The sequence below is a fragment of the Pongo abelii genome, chromosome 5 (genome assembly GCF_028885655.2).
Source record: "Pongo abelii isolate AG06213 chromosome 5, NHGRI_mPonAbe1-v2.0_pri, whole genome shotgun sequence".
Classification (NCBI taxonomy): Eukaryota; Metazoa; Chordata; class Mammalia; order Primates; family Hominidae; genus Pongo; species Pongo abelii.
Genome location: NC_071990.2, coordinates 54,721,643 through 54,749,137, shown reverse-complemented (window position 1 = coordinate 54,749,137; position 27,495 = coordinate 54,721,643). Strand labels below are relative to the sequence as shown.

Sequence of the window (27,495 nt, the reverse complement as noted above, 5' to 3'; positions counted from 1 at the left end):
TACAACCTGTTGAACACCTATTGTAGCCCAGTTGAAGAGGGACTCTAAAGATTGGTAAGACAAGTTCAGCGTGGTTCTCCAGAGGGAAGGATGGGAAGATTTGAGTTTGGAGATAGGCCAGTAGGCAAAGCTGTAAGGTCAGACTTGGGAATTGTATTAGAGTATTGGAGAAAAGTTAATTAAATAACAGATTATGTCTTACAATTAAAGGCATTAAGTTATTTCAAGTAAAAAGAAAAAATCCTGATAAATTAGTATGCTATTCACACAATATCTAACAAACAATGTTTGTAAACATAGACATCAAATTGGTAATTCATGTACTTTAATAAGGCAATACAGATTCAAGACTAAGCAATTGAACATTCCATTAAAAATGTTGTATTACTATCTTATTATTATTACTATTATTATTTTGGTTATGAATGGTTCTTTATTCAGTATCAATAAATCTCACACTCAGAAAGACAAAATCTATTATGAGAATTATGTGGACTGAAAATAGTTGTCTGATTTCACACAGCTTTTGTTCTTCTCAGCCTAATCAAACAAAGGCTGACATATGGATGAAATAGAGTCTATCCTTGCTGAACAGTTCCAGAAAACACTTTCAAAATATCAAAAGAATGAGCTATATCATGTAATTGATATCTGTAAATTAAATCATAACCTTATCATAGATGACAATTTATAAGTAAATGGTAATATTATTGTCAGAATTATTAACTCAAATAACTAAATGGATTTCATGGCTGTTGGCAAATATTAAATCAGAAAGAATTTCAAATAATATAAAATAATTTTTTAAATATTATACTTTCTCTCATATACTTATTTTCTAGACCAAGAGTGGGACACAAAGGTCAGAAAAATGTCATATTGAATGTTGCCTAAAAACATTCATTGGCCAAAAATGGATATTTTGAAATTTGTTTAATCAAAATTGATCATTCAGTTGTCATAGAAGCTATTAAATATAAAAATCTAATTTTTCCTTATATAATAGTGTTATAGTTTTTGCTTTTGGATGACTGTTTGCATTTAGGCAGGGTTTATTGACTTTTTTTCTTTAAAAATGCCTCAGGCTCTGAGGAGTATTATCCAACTACATTCTGGAAGATGATCTTGATTGATATCTAAGTATAGAGATGTATTTAATTGGAGATATATATCTTGTAGAAAAAATGCTTTTAAACAGGATTTTGAATTTCACAAAAAGATTTAATTAAAGTTTAATCAGTCAATTATTTTAGGAAATTTTCAGGGTCTGAGCATCTGTACTACTCAGGATGCCCTTATCAGAAGAGCAAAGGGCACTTATATGTAAGCCCCATGTAGTTTAATTGCTTGTTCCTAGAAAACATTTATGATTCAATTCCAAAGTCAACTATAAATATTTTTTACTTGTTTTGTATCATACACGCTCAGACAGACAGACACACACACACACACACACACACACACTTCAGGTACGAAGCACTTCATTATTTTTTACACATCGCGTTACTATACACAGTGAAGCAGACAGGTACATTTTAAAGTAAAATGTGAATATTATTTTGCAGATACCCACAGTAATTCTAAGTCATTTTTTGCCCATTGACTCTAAGTGCCTCCTCAACAAGGCACTGTAATTTAAAGAAGCTTTTTAGGAACACTGAACTAAGACTAGAATATAAATTAATAATGGCGTTTTGTGAGGTTTTGAAAAATGTCTTGGAATTTCCACCATGGAGTTAGAACATGAAACAGTGAAAAATACAAATCAGGGAATGACTTTGGAAAAATATATAAATGTTTATTATTTCCCAAGTTCAATTATTATCTGCTTATAAGGTAATGTGCTTTCACACAAATATTTAATATTCTTTATACATTTAGATATTTAATATTTAAATATTCCTAACACATAAGTTTCCTCCACATTTATAAGTTTTAAAAGTCAAGCATAGTGAAGGTTCACAGCACAGAATAGTCCTCATTTTGGGGAGGAGTTCTCACCTTGTTGCATGCGTTGTGACTGAGGAGGGTGTGAGAATTCTCCTGTTCATCACTCAAGGAGAAGGACAGATGACTGAAGGGTCCTGGGGCAAGACAGTCAGCATGTGAGAGGGTCTGTGGATGCAGCAGTGACTTAGCAGGAGGATAGAGTTTAGTCTGATATAAAGGATGGAGCGAGACAGGCTTGGGAGGGACTGTTACATCCTGGGGGGAAGAAGAAAGGCATAAGAGGATGTTAGTGTAAAAAAGTCAAGCACGCTTGGAATTAGGTCTATGATAGACATAGGTCAGAATCTCTTACCAGTAAGAAGAAAACCTCTCCTCATGAGGTGGTGTCCCTCATGAGACAACTGCTTTCGGTGTATATTGTGTGTCTCTTTCAAAAATTCCTTTCATTCCCTGCCTCCAGCATCTTCTGCAGAACAAAACAAGTGCCTGCAGAATGTCTCCTGAAGGGCACCAGGTTTATTTTTGAAAGTATTAAGGGAGATATGTGTAAGGAAGAAGAGAATCCATCCAAAAGAAGTGGGCTGGGTTTAGGAACATCTTCATGGAAGAGGTAGGTAGTCATGCAAATTAATTTAAAGATGCTTGTGATTTGGTCTGGAAGAAATCAGGAAGTCAAGGGGAGGGCATTGTGGAAAATATTAACGTGAGTGGAGGGGCAGAAGTACAAGGTTTAGTTCATGACATAGTAAGTTTCGGAGTTGAGTTTGTCATGGATAAGGAATCAGGGAAGGGTGGGTCTGGAAAGAATGAATGAGGTCTTCAATTCTAGGCAATGTGTTGTTTTGGAGAGAAACTGGTGGTGCAACAAATAGAGGAGTGCAACTGCAAAGAAAGGAGGTTACGAGGCCTTAACTAAAGTGGATCTTCAACATGGAAAAACGATGAGTGGCTTTGAGGAAGTTGGAACTACTACATGAGGCCATGAATTATGTGAATGGAGCAAGGAAATCAAAAGAGTAAGAAGTCTTGAGGCTACAAAGAAAAGTTGCAAAAGGGCCTACATACAGGTATACGTCTTCCACAAATCAAGCAAATACAAATATGTATCTTACTTTACACACACAGCACATGCATACACTTATTATTTTAAAAAGATAGCATCTAGCAAAGACATGGAATCAGTACAAATGCCTATCAATGATAGATTAGATAAAGAAAATGTGGTACATATACGCCATGGAATACTATGTGGCCATAAAAAGGAACAAGATCATGTTCTTTGCAGAGACATGGATGGAGCTGGAAGCCATTATCCTCAGCAAACTAATACAGGAACAGTAAAACCAAACACCACATGTTCTCCCTTACAAGTGGGAGCTGAAAAATAAGAACACATGGACACATGGTGAGGGAACAACACATATTGGGGCTTGTCCAGGGTTGTGGGAAGAGAGAGAGCATCAGGAAGAATAGCTAAGGGATGCTGGACATAATACCTAGGTGATGTGCTGAACCATCCAGCAAACCACCATGGCACACGTTTACCTATGTAATAAACCTGGACATCCTGCACATGTACCCTGGAACTTAAAAGTTGAAGAAAAAATAAAAATTTAAATTTGAAATTTAAAAAGATAATAACCTCTTTACAATGTTTTGTGTCTTGTTTGATTTTTTTATTTGACAATTTTGGAATTTTTCTGTATCAGTACATGAAAGCTATTTATTTTCTACCAAGACACGTTACTGAATTATGGTACTGATTGTAATTGTCGTTCACTTGATTCTCTTAGAAGTTTTGGGTCAATCCAAAAAGATCAATTCACCTAACAGAGTGATAAATTTGTCTCCTCTTTGCCAGTTATGATACTTTTCATTTCTTCCATTTGTCTAATTTCATTGGTTAATGCCTCTAACATTGAATGAAAATGAAATGAAAGCCATGTCAGTGGGTAGCTTTAATGGAACATATGTAGTACTTGTCCATTAAAGATGATTCTGACTTATAATTTTGTTTTATTTCTAAATAAAACATTTCATTGTTTTACCAAGTAATTACACAAATTATTAATCAGTGTGAAAGTGATTAATATGACAACTGAGTAGCAAACACAAGACTAACTATGTGAGAAAAGGACAGTGTTGTTATTGATAGTTGAAGGTGCTTAGGTAAAGTGGTTTGAACAGTCTCTGGTTTATACTCAGGCTTCAGTTTTTTCTTGGAGGGTGTAAAAATCAATTCTCAGGTTGTCAGGGGGCAAGCCCATGGTGATCCATGGAAAGCAATGAAATCACCAAATGTGCTTATCCGGTGGAATCAAGTTCTATCCAATCAAGAGGAAAATGTTTGCAGAGAGTGTGCTACTCTGTGTTTTGTGCCTCTAAGTTCACTTTTGCCAATCTTCAGCTCTTAGGAGTAGGTCAAACCTGAATGTTTCTGTAGGATCAGGTGTTGTCCTCACTCTACCCAGGCAGCTGGGCAGGGAGGGAGAGCAGAATCTTACCAGCACTTGGACAGGCAAAAGAGAGCTAAGAACCTTGGCCAAGCTCACTTGAGTACTGTCAGTTGCCAATACAATACAAAGATGAAAGGATTCTTAGTGGTGACAGCTTCAATATTTATGTTTCAATCTGTGCTAATTGCCTTCTATGTTTGTATACATTATTATCCTGTGATTCTCTTTAGCATAATTCTGGGTAGTTAATTTGCCTCTCTCCCATGTTCGATCTCCTATTTCTTTTTTCTTTTCTTTTTTTTTTTTTTTTTTTTTTTGAGACAGAGTCTCGCTCTGTCGCCCAGGCTGGAGAGCAGTGGCGCGATCTCGGCTCACTGCAAGCTCCGCCTCCCAGGTTCACACCATTCTCCTGCCTCAGCCTCCCGAGTACCTGGGACTACAGGCGCCTGCCACCAGGCCCGGCTAATTTTTTGTATTTTTAGTAGAGACAGGGTTTCACCCTGTTAGCCAGAATGATCTCGATCTCCCGACCTCATGATCTGCTCGCCTCGGCCTCCCAAAGTGCTGGGATTGCATGCGTGAGCCACCGCGCCCTGCCTGGATCTCCTGTTTCTAATAGCCTGTGTCTTACATTTTTTTGGTTTTCTCTCATATTGACTGGACCCTAAAGGAGCTTCCTGGGAAAATGGAGTATTGGAAGCCAATTTCCAATAACCTGCATGTTGAAAACTGACTTTCTTCTACTCTTACATTTGATTGTTTGAATATGAAATTCCAGGTTGGAAAATAATTTCTTTCAGAATTTTGAAAGTATTATTATACTGGGTTATTTTATTGTCCAGTGTGGTTTAGAAGCCCAGCCATTTTGATTTCTGATTATTTGTAAATGACCCTTTTTGTTGTACTCTCTCTCTGGAAGCACACAGGATTTCTTTTTGTCCTCAATAATCTGAAAATTCCCCAGTATGTGGTGTGGGTATATCTTCAACTACTTTTGTAGGAATTTGATGCTCTTTTATATGTAACATTTTGGAAAATTTTCATGAATTATTTTATCATTTCTTTCTCTTTCTCTTCTCTCTTCTCTTTCTGGATGTTGGACTTTTTTAGATAGTCCTCAAATTCTCATCTCATTTCCTTTTGCTCATCAGCTTGAGAGGTTTAGTCAATTTGTCCTCTGTATTAGTCTGTTCTCATACTGCTATAAAGAACTATCTGAGACTCAGTAATTTATAAAGGAAAGAGGTTTAATTGACTCACAGTTCCACAGGCTGTACAAGAAGCATGGGTGGGAGGTCTCAGGAAGCTTATAATTACGGCCGAAGGGAAGCAAGCACATCTTACCATGGCGGAGCAGGAGAGTGAAGGGGAAGTGCTGCACGTATTAAACAACCTGATCTCATGAGAACTGTCTCACTGTCATGACAACAGCAAGAGGAAAATCTGCCCCCATGATCCAATCACCTCACACCAAGTCCCTCCCCCAACACTGGAGATTACAATTCAACAAGAGATTTGGGTGGGGACACAGGGCCAAACCATATCATCCTCCAACTAAGGTGACCTAGGATAGAGAGGTTTCCCAGGAATGGTAATTTTAGTGCTAAGACAAACTGCGATGAGTTAGTCACCCTCCTCCAACTTTTATATTGCATTCTTTGTTTCTGCAATCTTGTGTTTAATTTCCAAGAGGCCCTTTTATTTTCCAAGTACTCTTTTTTTGTTTTTTTAGTATTCTGTTCTGATTTTATAGAGGCACTATCTTATCTATCTGTAAAAATATTGATGTTCTTGAGTTTTTTGTCTCTAAATAGTGTTTCCTCTGTTTTTTGTTTGTTTGCTTGTTTTATTTCTTGTTTGGTCATTTTTTTTTTTGGTTTGGTTTTCTGTTCATATTTCATATTGGAGGTCTTCCTCAGGTATCTGGATATCTTTAATTATCTGCTAATATTTTAGAGTCAGGAATTAAGAGCACTTTGGAAACTCTGAGCACATGGATCAGGCTATTTGAGTTTCACTGTACAGGGAAACCCCATCTCAATAACTTGAAAGCTTTCCTCTTTGTATTGGTCAGATTCCTCAAAAAAGACATTTTCAATCTCCTGGTTAGAAGGCAAAGGCCTGGCTACAAGTGTTCTGAGATGTGAATAGAAGACACAGTGTGTGTCGGCATTAACCCCTCATAGCATCACTTAGTCCCCTGTTTTCAGAAGAGCTCCACTGCTCTCCACTATGCCAGGAGGTCCCAGGCCAGAAATCCTGTTTTCCTCTCTCCAGCATGTGAATTATTCTTTTAAAATGGTAGTTAATCAGTCACGAAGAAATATGAATTTGGGGATAGCTACTTCTTAAATAGCTTTTACCTTTTCTTCCTTTTTTCAGCTACCATTTCTTTACCTTCCTTTCAGAGGTATCAAGCACCTCCAAATCCTAAGCCTTCTGAGAACTCTAACGTAGAAATGGAATCAGTACTTGGCTTTCTCCCTGGCCAGCCTAGGACTTAGCTTTCTTGGGTTGCTATGTCAGTTTTTCCTCATCAGGATATTTTTCTGCCTCTAAAATTTTATTGCTATGTCTCCTCTTCTTACTTCCCATACTTGTAGACTATATCTTTACAATACATCTTTACAATAATTTTAAGGAAATATTGGGAAGGAGCATATTTAGAGGCACTGTTCAATCCACCATCCCTTACTGAAAGTCCTTAAGGGTTCTGTTTTGTTTATTTAATAAAGATGGCGCTTAAAGTCTAAGGAGACAATTACATTATTTTCCCCTTGCATTAAATCCCACTTGGTGAGAACACAGCATTCTTCAATGTTCTACTGAGTTCTGTTTCCTACTAAATTGAGATATCTGCATTGATATTTATAACTGAGTTTGGGCTGAAGTTTCCTTTTCGTGCAACTTCTGCTGGGTTTTATAACAATGTTATACTTGCTACAGAAAATTATTTAGAAGATATGCTTGCATTACTATAATCTACAACTCTGCTATTAGAGTTGTCATCATGAACTGCATAATGACATTTCAGCCAACAACGAACTGCATATACAATGGTGGTCCCATTTTTACTGAATCTTTTCAATGTGTAGATATGCTTAGATTCACAAATACTTAACACTGTGTGACAGTTGCCTACAGTATTCACTACAGTACTATGCTGTACAGGTTTGTAGCCTAGGAGCAATAGGCTATACTATACCCTATAGCTTAGGTGTGTAGTAGGCTATACCATCTAGGCTTGTGTAAGGTAAAATCTATGAGGCTTGCGCAAAAAAGAATTCCCCTAACTAGTACAGTTGCTATGGAAAACAGCGTGGAGATTCCTTAAAGAACTAAAAGTAGAACTACCATTTGATCCAGCAATCCCACTACTGGGTATCTACCCAGAGGAAAAGAAGTCATTATTTGAAAAAGATGCTTGCACACACATGTTTATAGCAGCACAATTCACAATTGCAAAATCATGGAACCAACCCAAATGCCCATCAATCAATGACTGGATAAAGAAACTGTGGTATATATACACTATAGACAACGGAATACTACTCAGCCATAAAAAGGAGTGAATTAACAGCATTTGCAGTGACCTGGATGAGACTGGAGACTATTATTCTAAGTGAAGTAACTCAGTAATGGAAAATCAAACATCGTATGTTCTCAGTGATATGTGGGAGCTAAGCTATGAGGATGCAAAGGCCTAAGAATGATACAATGGACTTTGGGGACTTGAGGGGAAGAGCGCAAGGGGGTCAAGGGATAAAAGACAACAGATATGGTGCAGTATATACTGCTCGGGGGATGGGAGAACCAGGGTCTCACAAATCCCCACTAAAGAACTTATTCATGTAACCAAATAACACCTATATCCCAATAACTTATGGAAAAATGAAATAATAATAATAATAAAAGAATTCCCCTAAGGATGGATTTCTCAGAATGTATTTCCATTGTTAAGCAACACATAACTGAATTTGTTCCTTAAAAGATTGTTCGAATTTCCCTGGGAATCTATTTGTGACCTGGAGCTTTTTGAGGGTAACTTTTCATTTTTTTTTTTTTTTCAGTTTTTCTTTTGGTAATTGGTTTTACTGGAGTTTTATTTTTATATTTTTCTAGGTATTTTTGCTATAAAATATTTATTTCCTGTGGATTTCCTAATTCACTTGCATAAGGGTGAGAGAAGCAGCGTCATATTTTGTGTCCTCTATATTGTTAGTTATTTTCATGTTTATTTCTCATTTCATATTTTATATTTTCTCCCTTTTTATTGATCTGTTTAACAGTTTGCTATTTTGCACTTTTTTCAAAGAATACATGCTATTATGAGTTCTACAACTGTTCTGCTTTCTAGCTATTTATCGTTTTCTAATCCTATAAAGTCCTTTTCAGTTATTTCCTTATGCAAAGAATAAGGATTTTCTCCTTAAATAATGTTTCCTCTAAATATTTGTTTTATTTTTGTTTTTAAATTTTCCAAATTGAATGCTTACTTGGTTGACCTTTATTACTCTTCTTATTCATTTAGCATTTTTACATTATAAATTTCCTTTCAAGGACTATTTCAACTATATCTTATCAGTTCTAATAGACAATAATTTGAAAAACAATGATTTCATTAGCTTACTTTTCCAGACAGAAATTTTATTTTCTATTTTTTCAAGTTAGATCTTCTTTTTATTTTTTAAAAGGCTTAGTTTTCATATAATTACAAAGTAATATAAGCTTCTTATAGAAAGATCAGAAGACATATGCAAGCCAAAAAGACAATATTAAAAATACTCTCAGTGAATCCAAAGAAATTTTTCAAACACCCTTTTTTGAAGGTATCACATTTTGTGATTTCAAAGTATATTACAAAACCACAGTAATCAAAACAGTATGGCACTGTCATAAAAGCAGACTATAGACCAATGGAACAAAAATAAATCTACCCATTATGGTTGGACAACTAATCTTTGGCAAGGTGAAAGGATAGTCTCCTCAATAAATGGTGTGGTGAAAACTGTATGTCCTCATGCAGAAGAATGAAACTGGATCCTTATTTCACACAATATACAAAAATCAACTCAAAATGGATTAAACACATAAATGTAAGATTCAAAACTGTATAACTACTAGAAGCAAACGAGAAAAAAAGCTTCTGCTTGACATTTTTGTTGGTAATGTTTTTGTTTGTTTGTTTGTTTGTTGATATGACAGCAAAAGAACAGACACCAAAAGCAAAAATAGATAAGTGGGATTGCAACAAACAAAAAAATCTCTACAACAAAGGGAACATTCAACAGTGTGAAAAGGCAACCTACAATATATAGGAAGAAAATATTTGCAAACTGTATATATAAAAGATTAACATCCAAAATATATATATTTGAAAAAAAACTCATACAACTCAATACCAAAAAAGCACAAATAACTCAATTAAAAAATGGGCAAGGGACCTGAATAGATATTTTTCAAAAGAAGATATGGCCAATGAGCATATGAAAAGACCAACAGGTATATGAAAGGGTGCTCAACATCACTAATCATCAGGGAAATGCAAATCAAAACCACCGTGAGCTATCATATCACACCTGTTGGAATGAGTATTAGCAATAGGAATAAGTGTTGGTCACAATGTGGAAAAAAGAGAACACTTGTACACTGTTGGTGTGAATGTTAATTGGTAAGTCAGTAAGGAAAACAGTATGAAGATTCCCCCCAAAATTTAAAATATGGCTACCATAAAAATCCAGCAATCCCACTTCTGGGTATATCACCAAAGGAAATTAAATCAGTGTCTTGAAGAGATATCTGTACTTTCATGTACACTGCAGAACTATAGCCAAGAAATGGGAATAAACTAGATGTGTATTGATAGGTAAGTGGATAAAGGAAAGGTGGTATAATACATAAATACATATAATGGAATATTAATCAGCCTTAAACAACAAGGAAATCCTGCCATCTGTGACAATATGAATTAACCTGAAGGACATTATGTTAAGTGAAATAAACCAGACACAGAAAGACAAATAGTGCATTACGTAACTTAAATGTGAAATCCAAAATAGTGAAACTCATAGAAGGCAGAGAGTAGAATAGTGATTACCAGGGGCAGAGGGGAGGGGAAAATGGGTCACTGTTAGTCAAAAGGTACAAAGTTTCAGTTACCAAAGATGAATAACTTCTGGAGATCTAATGAATGGCAATATTAATATAACTAACAATAGTGTACTGTATACTCTGTATGCTTGATTGCTAAGAGGGCGGATCCTAAATATTCTTACCACAACAATAATAGTATAATAATGTTAATTGCATGAGGTGATAAATATGCTAGCTTGATTGTGGTGATCACTTCACAATATATACACGTATCAAAACATCAAGTTTTTTACCTAAAATATATACAATTTTTAACTGTCAATTATACCTCAATAAAGTTAGAGAATAAAAGAAGAAAAACGCAGAAATTTTATTCTGAATTTCCTCTTTGATAAAGTTTCATGAAAAAGCAAAATTTTCAATTTACAAATGTCAGAAACTTTTTGTTTTCTAACTTTGTTATTAATTTATAAATTTTTTGTGATCAGATAAATTTGTGTATATTGCTTCCATCTTGGAAATTAATAGGTTTTCTTTTTTACCTTAATGTATAGTCAGTTTTTGTGAGAGTTCCACAGATATTAAAAAGAGAATTATTTTGTTTTGTTTGCAGGATAGAGTCTGAATATATATATAAATTAGATTTACTCAAGATGATCTACTTTTACCTATTTTTTATTTAATCTGTGATAAACTGAAAAAATGAGTTAACAAAATATTTTACCAATAATATATTTTCACTTTTTCCAAATCTTATCTCCTGCTTTTGCCTTATGAAGGTTGATGTTATATTTTGATTTTTCATATTCTAATGACTGTATTTTCCTTGTAAATGCCATCTTTTAGCATTATAAGGGTGTCTTATGTGTCTTGCTTAAGGAACTTTTAGCCTGAATTCAACCTGCCCATTTTGCAGATTATGATCTCTCCTTTTTTTAATTTGTGATAGGTGCCTGGAATACTCTGTCACTTTTCAACGGTTCACTACACTTTGTTTTAAAAGTCTCAAGTTAAATATTAATTTTGTTTGTTATTCACTTGGAGTTCTTTTTTTCCTTTTGTATTTTATTTATTTCCATAGCAAATGAATTTCCTGGATGAGATGTTTTTCCAATAGGTTCATACAGGGAAAGGACCACTACCTGGGATTATCTTTGGGCCCAGGGTTTGGGGTATGAGTTGGTTTAGCCTCTACTTCTAAAATAATGAAGACTATCATCAGCTATATAGCAATTTCCATGGCAAGTTGTCTGTGCCCAGGCTGCCACAGAGAGACAGAGCATTAAATCAGGAACTCCACTTGTATTTCTCAAAAACGAGTATTTCTAATGCGTCTTGAAGTTTGTTACTTTTTAAAATAATTTGCCATGAGGTAACTTGAGAAACTCTGAACGATCCCAAAGATTTTCATAGTCCTTCTCATGAATAGAGTTTTATTATTGTAAAGAATCCTCTACGTGTGTGTGTTTGTGTGTGTATATCTCCTTTGTCGTTATAGGTTACCTATAAATGTTGAAGTAACTGCAACCTCATAGTATGATCATTAATGTAGCCCATTGCTATTATACCTCCAGAATTTTCTCATAAAACAGTGTTTTTATTAAAGAAGTCACTTACTTTAGAGAACAAATTTTTTATTATTTATTTTTCCCTTAAGAATCCAAAATGTCACTTTCTGTATATTTCATATATTTCAAATGTCACTTTCTGTATATTTCATATTTAGAAAACAAATGTTATAAACTGAGAATATTTTAAAATCTATACTTTGATCCAACTGCATAATAAAACTCCCATATTGGGAATAATTGGCTTATTACTCACTTTTTCAGATCTTCAAAGGTGTTTTCTGTGCATTTTCTAATGGCATTTAATTACAAAGGAATAAATTTCAGTTCATCATTCTATTGCTGCTATTCTGCAATAAATACTTCAGCAGGAAGAACACACGTATCCCCAGCTGAACTGGGTTTTTCATTTTATCCCTATTAAGATTCTTCAAAAGAGAATTTTATCATTTACTTCAGTAAAACTTTACACATTGCAATACTGAGTACCTTGTGTCTTTAAACAGCACTGAAAATTGCACAGCTTCATGACCTTGGATGCCAGTTTTGTTAATGTCTTATCAAGTATGATGCCATAATGCAATTATTAGTTAAAACTCTAGGCAAAAATATAGACTTAAGGATAGGTATATTCATAATAAAAGCAGATATAAAACTATATTTTAAATTTTTTTAATCATTTCAAAACATAACCTACTTCTTATCAAACTCAAGTAGATTTTCAGGGTTTAAAATTGATACGTATGTCTGATGACAAGCTTATGCTAGACATAGATATGATGTCTCCTCTGCTATTTCTTGTTGCTTATGCTTGTATCAGCAGTGGTATAGTCAATCTAGATTATTTTGCGAAAGGTTTTTTTTAATAAAGTCATTTGCTTATTTTAAGATGACTATTTTCGTTAAAAATAGTTAAAAATGATAAATCGTATGTCTAGCTAACTGGGCACATATAGTGCAAGAAGATACAACAGGCTTAAGGAATGGCCAACTGAGGGCTCACTGTCCATCACCCCAAGTTAGAAAGGCCTGACACTTTTCCAAGGAATCTCATTTAGAATATATATGAGTTGTAACTACCTAGCATTCAGACCTACAAAGGAGACCCATGTAAACCCATATAAATCAGCAAAGCTTAGAATCTTTCTTGTTATTTTATGTTAGAAGTTGGCAAACATTTTCCTGTAAAGTTCCCATCAGTAAATATTGAAGGCTTTGCAAACCATAAATCTGTCACAATTACTCAATCCTAACATAGTAACATGAAAGCAGCCTTAAACAATAGATACATACAGTCATGCACTGCATAATGATGTTTTGGTCAGCAGACATATATGTATTGGTGGTCCCATAAGATTAACATGGAGCCGAAAAATTCCTATTGCAGACTGATGACTTGTGATCCTGACCCTGCCTAGGCTAACGTGTGTACTTGTGTTTGAGAAAAAAAAAAAAAAAGTTTAAAATGTAAAAAAAAAAAAAAAAAAAAATCCAGAAAATTTTAAAATAGAGAAAAAGCTTATAGATTAAGGATATAAATAAAAAATATTTTTGTACAGCTGCACAATGTGTTTGTATTTTTTTATTTTTATTTTTATTTTTTTTGAGACGGAGTCTCACTCTGTCCCCAGGCTGGAGTACAGTGGCGTGACCTCGGCTCACTACAAGCTCCACCTCCCGGGTTCACACCATTCTCCTGCCTCAGCCTCCCGAGTAGCTGGGACTACAGGCGCCTGCCACCACGCCCGGCTAATTTTTTTTTGTATTTTTAGTAGAGACGGGGTTTCTCCATGTTAGCCAGGATGGTCTTCATCTCCTGACCTCGTGATCCGCCTGCCTCGGCCTCCCAAAGTGCTGGGATTACAGGCGTGAGCCACCACACCCGGCCTGTGTTTGCATTTTGTTTATTATAAGAGTCAAAAAGTTTAAAAACTTGAAGTTTATTAAGTAAAAAATTACAGTAAGCTGAGGTTATTATAGAAAAAAGAAAATGTGGCCAGTCGTGGTGGCTCACACCTATAATCCCAGTAGTTTGGGAGGCTGAGGTGGGCAGATCACCTGAGGTCAGGAGTTCGACACCAGCCTTGCCAACATGGCAAAATCCCATCTCTACTAAAAATACAAAAAATTATGTATGATGGCGTGCACCTGTAGTCCCAGCTACCAGGAGGCTGACACAGGAGAATCGCTTGAACCCAGAAGATGAAGGTTGCAGTGTGTCGAGATCACACCACTGCCTTCCAACCTGGGCAACAGAGCAAGACTCCATCTCAAAAAAAATTAATAAATTTAGTGTAGGTTAAGTGTTCCCAAAGTCTACAATAATGTACAAGTAGTGTCCTAGGCCTTCACATATACTCACCACTCACTCACTGATTCACCCACAGCAACTTCCATTCATGGTAAGTGCACTATACAGGTGTTCCTTCTTTTATTTTTTATATTGTATTTTTCACAGTACCCTGTCTATGATCAGATATGTTTAGATACACAAATACTTACCATTGTGTTACAATTGCTTACAGTATTCGGTACAGTAATGTGCTGTACAGGTTTGTAGCCCAGCAGTAATAGCGTATACCACGTAGCCTAGGTGTAATGGGCTACGCTGTCTAGATTTGTGTAAGTACCCTCTGATGTTCACACAATGACAAAATCACCTAATGACGCATTTCTCAAAATATATCCCATTCTTAAGTGACACATAACTGATATAGGCAAGGCGGTGTTCCAATAATACTTTATTTATAAAAACACTGGTGAGCCAAGTTTGGCCCACAGACCATAGTTTGTGACCCCTGTTTGAGATTTGTTTCAAAACACACTAATGGCATCTCTATCATGTCTAACCTGTGCCCTACTTCCACCCCAGCGAATTATCTTGAGGTTGGTACCTAATACTTTAGAGATCACTATTCTAAATGATTCTCGAAAATGAACATCACTCTATCCTGCTTTAGCATGCAATATATGAATCTTTTAATGTTTTAGTTTTTGAGGGATGTACAGGGATCATAAAACAGTCTTGGACATGTTTCTATCAATGAGATGGGTAACATAGTTATTTCTGATAAAATGCTTTAAACCGCTTTTTAGTCACTTGAGAATTGTCCTCTTTCAATGTAAATATACATAGAACTAATTTTTCAAAAAAAGGCTTTACTGAGGAGCTTGATTTTTGAAAAGAATTAATTATTTTTGAGATAATACTATCATATTCTACAAAACTTCAAGAAGACAGGAACTTATGAAGCAAGTAATATCTTTGTTCATTAGAGAAAAATTAGCAGACAAATATGCAGTGAATATATTTATATTAATTTAGCTCTGCTTAACTGACAGACACATCAGAAAATTAGTGTTATAGCCATATCTGATGCATTTGGTGCTCTAGAAAAAGGCTACTTTCTACTCAACCATCAAATCATACTGTTTAACTTCAAAAACTGTTTCCATTGCAACATCAAAGGGCATTTTAAGGCATTTTGAGCTCTTCTTATTCCTGCACATCTGAAACGCTTTTGTTCCATCCTGGCATTTTAAAGTCACTTCCTTTCCTGTGGTTTGGAAGTGAAGGGTGAAAATTCACTTTCTCTTCACTCATGCTGTCCCCTCTTCACACTGCAGTTTTCTGAGTACAAGACACCTTTGTGAACTCAGAGTACCATAGGTAAAATTACTGGAGCCTTTCACTCCATCCTGTCTTCCATCTTCCCACCTCTTTGGTAAAGCAACATTTATTTTTAAATGCAGCATTTATTTTCAGCTTTCCTTTGCTGTCTAGAACTTATAGCAGATTAAAATCAGAGCCATAGCATTTTTGCTACAGTTTTAACTTAAATCAACATCTTGCTAATAAAATCATGAACGGTAGTAATATTTTCTTAAAGAGTGACCCCTTTATCTAAAGACATATCAACACTTTACAGACAGCATCACAGAAACCCCATGTTACTAAGAAATAAGAGATTCTGATTATCTAGATTTCACTGAGATAAAGCCAATATAAATTGGTTTTGATTATATGGCATATCTTCTTGCTTAGAAACTCAAATTTTGGAGAATCCATATGCATTTTTTCAAACAGACATATTTAAAGCAACACATCTATTTTGAATCCTGATTTGAACCAAGAAAATTTGAACTTGTGAAGTATGAAAAATTTAGCATATGCTTAGCTATTTGAAATCCTCTATATAAAAAAAGATTTTTAATAATCACAACATAATTTTTAAGATAGAATTTGGACAACTGAGTGTTTAAAGTGTATGGTTGTCTGACAGCAAGTTTCACAGAACAGATGGCATGGATCAGTATGGAAGTATCTGATGGAGGTACACTCATGAGAAAAGAAAGAAAAATACTCCATAATCAATCACAGTGAGCAGCAGAGGACTACAATGCTGTGTTTTATGTTTTTCTATACATATAGTTTGATTCTGGTCTTTTATTTCCCATCTGGAGGTGTTTAGGGCGGAGGAGCAGTTAAAATTGAAGAAGTCAAAAATAACATAGAAAATAGGCTTCTACAATTGCTCATAATGGAAGAGAGAAAGAAGACAATATATTCAGTTGAACCTTTAGCAGGAAATCAACCCCTTTCTTCCAAAATTGCAGTGATTCTAAAGGAAATGATAACAAGAAACATTTAAGTCTTTAGAGTCCTTTGATAGTGTTTCATTTAACCATTGCAGTATCACTCTTAACAATTAGATATGGAAACAACCAAAGTGTCTGCTGATGGATAAATGAATAAATAAAACGTGTTAAACAATGAAATATTATTCAGCCTTAAAAAAGAAAGAAATCCTGCCATTTTCAATAACATGAATGAACTCCAAATATATTATGCCAAGTGAAATGAGCCAGTCACAAAAGGACAAATATTGCATGATCTCACTTTAGTGGAATCTAAAATAGTCAGAATTACAGGAGCAAAGAGTAGAATGGTGGTTGCCAGGGGTTGGAATGGACTTTTGGTTGAAATGGATGTTTTGCTGTTTTGAATCTATTATTGTCTTAATAAGGCATTTAAGTGAAAAGGAAAAATGGTGTTTAAAGGGTATAAACGTTCAGTTATCAAAGGAATAAGTTCTGGAGAGCTAATGTATAGCATGGTGACTACAGTTAATAATATTTTATTTTTTACTTGAAATTTGCTGAGAATAGATTTTATGTGTCCTCATCTTTTCTCCCATATACACGCACAGAGTAACTAGTACATTAATAGTTACATTGATTAATTTGACTGTGGTAATCATTACACAATGTACACATACATCAAATCATCACATTTTATACCTTAAATATGTACAATTTTTGTCAATTATACTGCAATAAAGATGAAAGCACTTGGAAAAATTTTAAAGAAATTATACTTTAAAAAAAATCACAAATACATATTAGTATGGGTTCCATTAGAAATGGTGGTTAGTAGCCCCATTTTTGTAGGATAAAATTGAAGTTCAGTAAGGACTGATTTTTTCAAAAATCACAAGAGCCCATGTTCTTGCCATTGAATTCTATCATCGTCTTTTTCTCTTTTTCAGGAAGAAGGAAAGTCAAAGGCCACAGTAACTAGCCACAAGGATAGGGTTCCTCAATGATCAGAGGACCCAAGGACGAGATGTGTCACTTGTGTTGCAGTAGAGGTCCACAGAATGTGCAGCCTGAGTGTAAAGTGGAGAGCTTTTAGTGAGGAAGTACACAGGGTGCAGAAAATGTTACAAATAGGAGCAAAAAGGCAGAGACCAGGGTCCAGAATATTGAGAACTTACTAGAATCTAAGCTCCATGAGGGAGGGATATCGTCTCCTTTATTTCCTGGGGAATCACCCAGGCCTATTGCAGAGCCTGGCACAAATGTTAAATGCCTGAATATTAAGTATAGAGGAAAAGGGGATAAGTAGACAGAGAAGTAGCAACACCATTCAGCATAAAACCACAGCACTCACTACTCAGCCTTGCGGAGACCACATGCTCGTAAATGTTTTCTAGTTTTGTCTTTCTCATAGTCCTGTGTTCCTTCTGTCAACCCAGGCAGCTAAAGATTAATTCCATCTTTATGTTTCTGGATTAAAATGTGAAAGCAGAATTGCAAAAAGGAAAAAGCAGAGTTTGGGTTTCAAAACAGATTTTGGAAACTCATGGCAGAGTTAATACTTTAACAGAGAAAAAACTGGGTTTCAAAAGCCTAGGAGCTAGGACATCAAACTCCTGGAAAAGGACATAATTAATCAGAGTAAGAATGTGTGAACTGTGCTGGGACTGAGAGCAGAAGGATGGAGGGAACAGAGAAAAACAACAAGATCAGAAGTCTCAATAGGACTAGGCAAGGTCCCTATGACCACTGTCAGCACTGAGCTGACTCCCACGGTGAAAGTGGTGGTAGTGAAGATAATCCCTGATAAATCTGGGGAATAAGAGATTAGAGAGAATTTTTCCAGCGACTGCCAAGTAAATCTAGAATAAATGGACCAATTCACAAGTTCCCCTGTGGCTAGTCTGATGTGGAAATCACAGACTAGAAATGGCTGCTGGGTGTGTCTTGGCAGAAAGCCTTTTACAAAAAGAGGGAGGGGACTCTGACAGATGTCATTTTGAGACATCTCAAAAGAGATTTTCAAAAACTAGCTGGATTTTGAAACTGCAAGAGATGCTCTGAGCATAAGAGCTGTTCCATTTCAAAGAATGGTAGAAAATTATACTAAGCGAATATGTATAAGTTGCTTGAAAATATGTTACTTGACTGCTGCCTGCAGATTTGTGACTTACTGTAAAGAGATAGGATTATCTTTATAAAAGCACACAAAAAATAAATGGCTATGCTCTTCTTGATTCCTATGGCAGTCAGGTAGTCAAAGTACCATATCTTTGTTAGGAAAACAGAATAGACCACGGTTTTATTATTTTGATGTAACATTTTCAAGTGGAGATACAATGCATACAAACATCAGCTAATTACAACTTTATTGATTCGAAAAGCATGTAGATATCTTTGAATTTAAAAAAAAACTTTCACAATTTTGAAATTCTGAACAGATTACGTAAATACAAGATATGCTGTTTTTTGTTGTTGTTGTTTTTTGGGTTTTTTTTGGTTTTTTTTTTTGAGACAAAGTCTCACTCCATTGCCCACGCTGTAGTGCGGTGGCAGTGATGCAATCTTGGCTCACTGCAACCTCCGTCTCCCGGGTTCAAGCAATTCTGCCTCAGCCTCCCAAGTAGCTGGGATTACAGGCACGTACCACCACGCCTGGCTAATTTTTATATTTTTAGTAGAGACGAGGTTTCACCATGTTGGCCAGGCTGGTTTAGAACTCCAGACCTCAGGTAATCTGCCTGCCTTGGCCTCCCAAAGTGCTGGGATTATAGGCATGAGCCACCAAGCCCGGCCTGAGATATGTTTTTATTATAGCATTACAACATTTTAGTGTTACAAAATCTATACATTTAGACACATTAAATGAAGCATTTATATTGTTCATGCTTAAGGAGTATTATACTTTTAAGTGATCTTACAGTTTTTAATATACTGCCCTTTGGTTCTTTTGAATCTATTATTGTCTTAACAAGGGATTTAAGTGAAAAGTTTGATGTTCTACAACTAAATTATTTTCTTATACAGAGCCTTTTTAAGTCTCACATCACTTTCCAGAGAGAGATTTAAAAGGCAAAAGTTATCCCCAAAGTTATTGCAAGGATTAACCCAGAGTCTTTTATAATTATGAAACACGTGAATGAAATATGCTGTTCTTTGCACTTGAAGAAAGCTGAGATAGTAAATCCAGAAACAGGGAAGTGCAAAGGCATGTTCACCTTCATTATTAAAAGTATCTTCATTTAAATTTTAGGTTGCCTAGTTAGCCTTCTTATTCAGTATATTTACAGCAGAAATAGTTGACAAATTTACCAATGTGAAAAAGAAATAAAAAGTAACTTAAGTAGCAAATGCCAAGACCCTTTAAAAAACTACTAAATATGTACGTGTGTGTATTTAATCATCTTTTGCATACACACATATATCTAATTTTGAAAATAAATTATCTCTTAGGGGTTTTATTTAAGGCAAAGGAAAACAAAATTATAGTTATTCAAAGGGACATAATGGCAATAAATCATATTGATGATTTCTCAATACAAATAGGAAGTGAATAGAAACTGACTTTTAAATAAAGGGGAAAAAATATTCTCTACCCAAAATTGCTCTATCCAAATTGCAGGGGCGGCGGCAAGCCCATGCATGTGCACACACACAGGCACACACACACCTGCACATCATAGTAAACCCTACAGAGCTGGGTATTTGTCATGATGTTGACTTAAACAATAAATTAAGACTTTCCATCTCTCCAAACATGTGACCTAAATAATACTTGTTTTTCCCCCTCTTTTTTGAATCATCTAATCATCAAATATCAGGGCTCCAATAGTATTTAAAGACATAAACACAGAATTTCAGGATACAAGGAGACCTTCAATAGTGCATTGTACTCCACTCTCATTGTGCGGGTGAAGACAATAAGGTCCAATATCAGGAATGGCTTAATCCAAAAATATGGATTTTAAGAGTTATATAAACCATCTAACTCTTTCAAATTTCTCTTTTAGTTGATTGTCTTGGAACCCAATAATTGGGGAAACATAGTAAGAAAGAAGAAATGTCTAGAAAAGTAAAAAGCCATAATTTTGCCAATATATCTGGAATCAATGAAAATGTACATTCCTTATCAAACAGAGCTACCATGAGTAGAAGCTACATGGGACAATATTTGGAATATGATGAATTCCAAAGATAGAGTTTTACCTTCTTTTTTTTATGTCAAATAGGGAAAAGTACTTAGTTAAAACACAAAAAGAAGGCACCTAATCAATGTTGGTTGAACTGAATTGCCCTTGGCAGGGATAAAGTAATGAGCTTCATTATTCATAGTATTGGAGCAGAGAGTGCCAAGAGATGTTCTAGTCCAGGGTTTCTCAATGCCAGCATTATTGCCATTTGAGGCTGGATAATTCTTTGTTGTGTGGGAATGTACTGGGCATTGTAGGATTTTTGGAATTATCCCTGGCCTCCACCTACTAAATGCTAGTAGCACCCCACTTTCTCAGTTGTAAAATCATCTCTGGTTGAGAATCACTGATCTGGTGCCATCCCCTCATTTCACTGATGAGATTCAGGTTTCACAAATGCACAGAGTAGAAGTGATTAACCAGAATATCACAGCCAGAATACACACTTCAAAACTGTTTCTGCAAAACCAAGCTGCCCTAGCTTTCCTTTGGTTCTATTATACGTAAAAATGAATGAAGTCATCAGATTCTGCCTAAATGTGGTTTTTGACATGGGAAGGTTGAACTAGCTTGACTCTACCATGCCCTGCAATGGGCCAGTCTTCAACCTCATGCAATTCATGGAGACCTAAGTTTAAGAGAGAGAAAAACAACTCTGTTTTTCTGAACTTAACCCAATGTAATAAACATCATATAAACTTGCTTTCCTTTTGCAGATAAAATATGCTAAACCTCCCAACCTTATTTTTATTGATTTTTATTTTTATTTTTTGGTACAGAGTCTCACTCTGTTGCCCAGGTTGGAGTGCAATGGTGTGATCTTGGCTCACAGCAACCTCAAGCGATTCTCCTGCCTCAGACTCCTGAGTAGCTGGGATTATAGGCACCCGCCACCACACCCAGCTATTTTTTTGTATTTTTAGTAGAGATGGGGTTTCACCATGTTGGCCAGGCTGGTCTCGAACTCCTGACCTCAGGTAATCCACCCGCCTCAGCCTCCCAAAGTGCTGGGATTACAGGCCTGAGCCACTGCACCCGGCCCTCCCAACATTATTACATAAAAATAATTAGACAAGTCAGCTCCTGGTAAGCTGTTTCTTTACTTACCAAAGGTAGTTTTTTATTTTCAAGAGAAAGTAAGGTTTAAAAAAATTAAAGATCTTAAGGTTCATAAGGAAAATTGATATTTGGATGCCTGAGCTACAATAAATTAAATTCCACTTAGGATGCCCTTATTTGAACATTAGAACATTATTTTTAAAAACTCTAAAACCTACTGGTAATCCCATCCCTAAAGAAACACCAACTTTGAACTTACAAACTTCGTATAGGTCTCCCTTTCCATGAAGTCTTTGAAATAGACAAAAATACATTTCTTTTTTTAAAAAAATCTTGGGGTTTTCTTTGTATACATTTATTTTAAATGATTTGCATCACTAGCTTGATTCTGTTCTCCATAGGCTGAACTTCACAAGCTGTCCTTTGTTTTATTTTAGTGGAATTCAAAACATAGTTTGATCACCAGCTTTAGCTCTTTGCTTCTGCTATGCCTTCTCTTGGTTGCTCTTCTCATTAGGATTTATTGTTTTTCCTGCCTAAATTGCTTATTTTAAGATATTTTATCTTAGGTCACAGAAAGGAAGAGAAGGTTCCCAATTATCTTCATATAACTCATCTTCAAACTTACATATCTTGTCATATTTTAGGTTTCTCCTCATTCAAAATCTGTCTATAACACACATTTTAAAATATATGCCAATATCTCCAAGGTTGAGAGATTGTAAAATGTTTTTAAACACATTAAACTTAGCATTCATATTCAAAGAATACCCCCATTTTCATTTTGTTCTCCTCTATGCCTTCTACCTTGATCTCACGTCTCATGAGCCAAAACAAATGTACAGTACAGAAAAGAAAATCACAAGCCAGTATCTTTGATTGCATTTCCTAAGCATATTTATTAACAGCTATCACACAAAACATTTTAAGGCAGTTGTAGACTTGAAACTGTGTAGGGAGGGAGGGAGGGGATTACTGTAAGCAGTGTATTTGGAGAGGGGCACTAGTTTCATCAAAAATATCTTATGTATTATAAGACAATTTGGTACATAAACTGGCAAATAAAAATGTCTTTAAGATTCTCACCCACATGCCAAAGGTATGTGATTGTTACCATCTGTGGTTCTATACACAGGCTAATCTTGTCTCAAAATTTGAGGAGAAGGTTTGAGATAGAGACTCTTGTGAAATAAAACATATGAATGCATCTTTTTTTCCTTACAAACAAACAATTTTTTTTAAGAGATGGAGGTCTTGTTTTGTTGCTCAAGCTGAAGTAAAATGGCACAATTATAGATCACTGCCACCTCAAATTCTTGGGCTCGAGCTATCCTCCCGCCTCAGCCTCCTGAGTAGCTGAGACTACAAATGCATGCCACCATACCTGGCTGATTTTTAAATTTTTGTAGAGATGTGCTCTCCCTATGTTTCCCAGGCTGGTCTCAAACTCCCGGGTTCAAGCAATCCTTCTACCTCAGCCTCCCAAAGAGCTGGGATTACAGGCGTGAGCCACTGCACGCAGCCAACAAACAAAATTTTTGAATTTTCTAATCTCAGAATAACATTTATTTTGGATATTATTCAAAATTATTTTTACATAGATATCCTCTCTCTCTTTTGAAATGTTGTTGTTTAATACCTTTCAGATAAAACCAAAAGAATTAAAAAAATTCTATTTTAACAAAGACCTAATTTTTTTGAGATGGAGTCTCGCTCTGTCGCCTAGCCTGGAGGGCAGTGGCACGATCTCGGCTCACTGCAAGCTCCTCCTCCCGGGTTCACTCCATTGTCCAGCCTCAGCCTCCCGAGTAGCTGGGACCACAGGTGCCCGCCACCACGCCCAGCTAATTTTTTGTATTTTTTTAGTAGAGACGGGGTTTCACAGTGTTAGCCAGGATGGTCTTGATCTCCTGACCTTGTGATCCGCCCACCTCGGCCTCCCAAAGTGCTGGGATTACAAAAACTATTTTTAAACTGGAGTGTACTTTGTATGAGAGGTTCTAAATATGGCAGTGGCCAATCTCCCTTGAATAAATATACATAGGAACATCATGTGTTAACAAAACTTAGAACATATTTGCATAAAACTTTCAAAAGGTCATTGTTTCCCAGTAGATTGGGATATGATCAGACACTACATACCCACCAACTATTTGTTAAGCAAATAATGCTTCAGACCATTATGACAGAAGTGGCAAACAGGTCTTCTTTGGGTGTTTGCTGTTTTAAAAGCAAATAAAAATCTCTTTAAGATTTTTACTCCTACATAAGGCGCTGAAGAGGGGCATGGAAAAGAAATTCCCGTTAACAACTGACAACTGCAACAGAATAATCTAAAGCATAGGTTACAATTTTCCAAACTTGATGTATACATAAAATCAAGAGAAAAGAAATGTCAAAAAAAGGGGGGTGCAGAGGTGATGGAAATTCTATGTATGAAGAAGTGAGCCTATCTAACTATATTTTGGAGGAAAAGGCAAATATTGTCTCAAAAAGACAATTTTTAAAAAAGATATATACTAAGAAACTAGTTTATTGTGCTGATGATAATTTGTCTATTATGTACAGAACATAATCTGTTTATGCTAAATTGTCTATTATCTCTTTCATATAAAGGAAGGAAGCCAGGCAAAATAGAGAAAACTCACAAGGACTTCAGTCCTTAAATAAAAAAAGAAACAACATGGCAAAACTTAGAGAAGCCAAACCTCTATTCATAAAGCTTCCCAAAGAAATGTAACACTACAAGAAATTGCAGCTTTCCTCTCGTTAAAACAATCTAGCAAGCCACTAATTCATTTCTACACCTAAAAAGGTTCATTTAAACATTTACCCCAAAACATTTCTTAATAAAATATTAGCAATGATAAAAGATAATTTTATGACAGAAGAATATGGGCCATCTTGATTAAGAAACAAATGTTGAAAAAGTGGTAGTTTGTGGCAAAGCCAGAGTTTTTCAGAGAGAGTAAATGGCAGTATTGTCAGTTTCGCCTAAGACAAAGGTATTTGCACTGTAATATTAACATGTGGGTGACATAAAGAAAGGAAGTTGAAGGTCACAGTTGAAATACAACTTGATGAATCATTAGATAGAAACCTGAAAGTCACTGACATAATCATCAAAGTTGAATGTCAAGCATAGTCATTTTGGTAGGGAAAAGAGGCAAGTCAGATGTCTAAAAAAAACTCAGAAGAAAAGCGGGAATGAAATACTACAACAAGGAAAATTCTCTATAATTACGCTTTTATGTTCTCTGTGAGGTAGCACAGAGGAAATTCTCTAAATGGTCATCTTCATAGAAAATATGTTCTCTCTCCCATTTAAACAGAGTAGAAGAAAAATAAATTTTAAGAGGCATACATGCTGGAAAGTGTTATTTCTCACAAACGGAAAAAAAAAGAAAAATATTTCTGGGAAAATCAGATGAAACAATATTCTCCCTTTAATTCTATCCAAAACCTTTTTTCACACATTTCCTTAGGGCTTTAAGAAAGCAACAAAATATCTAATACTATGAGTTGCATTATTAATTTATAAAGAAAGAGAGGATTTTTACATAGCACTTTATGTAAATGAGGTGAATTATTGCCTTTTTATATTAAACCAAAAATCTTCAATGAAATCCTCTTTATCTAATTACACATATTAAATGATTAGAAAACAATCAATATATTTTGCAAATTCATAAATAGTCAGAATAAACTAAATACCACTCAGCTCTTTAGTATCTTCATTCTCATCAGCAAATTGATTTTCTGAGCCTGTATGTCTTCTGGATGCCCATTAGTCCAATGAATTTTGCTAATTATTTTCCAGCTCTACCTTTAGTTATCAATAAAAATATGCTTTAAACACACCACCATAGTTTTTAAATCCATAGATTTATGGCAAAGTGTGAGGACATTTTGTAATAACTGAAAAGCACCACAAATTGGCACAATAATAAATTAATTCAATAATGAATGAAGATTAATCATTCATTAATAATGAATGAAGACAATTTTAGAAAAGCATAATCTTCATTTTGAAGGTTTTGTTTTTTTTAAAAAAAAAATCTAATATACAATGATGCTTCCTGGCCTATGCCACTTTGATGTAAAAGTTGTTGGCTAGTAAATTTCCATTACTTGATTATGCATTTGCTTTCAAACTTGGCTGTTAGAATTCAGCAGCTGTTTCCAGGCAAATTTTCAGCTCATAATCAGGTCAAAAGGCTGCCCAGCTGCACCTTTTTGAACTACAGTAAATACATTTCTGTCCAGTCTCATTATCATCTTTAGTGTCTGACATTTTGTAACAGAATTTTGAAATCATATTTTATGGCAGTGAAGCTGCTAGGAAAAATTTATTGACTTAACAATCCCATCCAACATCTCCTGTCATGTGGAACTGTCCCCAGTACAAGGCAGATTAGTGACTGTGAGCTACTTCCATTTTGCCCAACTGTCTGGCTAAAGAATTTTCCATTACATGGGTGGATGAGATCAGCTGAGTTTGGAACCATTCAATTTATTCTGTGGCAGCAGTGTAAGAGAAGACAATAGTGACTAGAAATGAATTTGAGTACACTTTCTTCTATTGAGGTTCTGATGAAGTAGCAATGCTGAGATTATACATTTTATTATTCAAGTTATTTTTTAAGCAGATGTAAGCATCTACCCTTGAGAGCTGTTTTGGTATCTCTCCATTGTAGATTCCGGACATAATGAGATGATAGTTAAAGCTCAACGTAAAAAAGCCAGTTGACAGTACATGCCCTTTCCCAGGTGTTCAGTGGCCCCAAGGTTCTATCTTATCTTTCCCTTTCATGCCAGGTCAATGAATACGGCCAGGGGACCTTTGGAATTCACTTTTAAGTGGTATACTAGGCTTCTTTCAATTCTGACAGTGCATTGTCTGCTATTACTTCTCATGTTCCACATTCAAATGGGGATACAAATGAGGATAAATTGGTTGAAAGAAAATATAGATAAGATTAGGTCTGTGGTAACTTAAGATTTGCAAAATAGGTCAAATTTTCAGCCAAGTATTTAGAAATAAATAGATTTATGTTGTAATGTAAAAAGAGCTTTAAACTTACTTTACAGTCAGAAAAAGCAATGAAAAGAAATGGCAATTATTTTTAATGACAAGAATTTCCTACACTTGAAAATGGAATTTATCATTTCAGTAGATAGTACATGTCCTAAATTACAGGTAGATTAACTCGGTACTCTACAAAGAGTCTTGCTTGAAGTAAAATGCATGAATTTAAAATTATACTCACACAGAAGAATAAAGTTATTATCTTCCAGCAGTGGATCATATTTTGAACAATGTAGGTTACATGGATAATATGTGAAATTTAACTGTTAGTGGTTTGATTTTCATATAACTGCTAAATTATTTTTATAAACATTTTATAATTATCACATACTATCTAAAACTTCATACTAAAAGCCACTAAAATATTAGTGTCATGCAAGCAATAGATATTTCATAAGTGCTTTTGTTAATGATAAAAAAAATGTTTTCCCCACAGGAGTTTCCATTTCTGTTATGTATGGAATTAGTGAAGGCAACCTTATATATCAACA

The 27,495-nt window shown here is 35.2% G+C and overlaps 1 protein-coding gene across 2 annotated transcripts in view; it reads right to left on the bottom strand.

Moving 5' to 3' along the window:
* Nucleotides 1-27,495, bottom strand: part of MLIP (muscular LMNA interacting protein) — a 245,615-nt gene that overhangs the window by 31,976 nt on the left and 186,144 nt on the right. The window contains exon 12 of one of the 2 annotated variants that reach the window (XM_002817019.5): nucleotides 2,002-2,205. In XM_002817019.5, the coding sequence (XP_002817065.3) occupies nucleotides 2,002-2,205 (204 nt within the window). Of the gene's footprint in view, nucleotides 1-2,001; nucleotides 2,206-14,793; nucleotides 17,737-27,495 lie in introns of those variants that run through there. The other variant, XM_024248555.3, reaches the window with a different exon arrangement.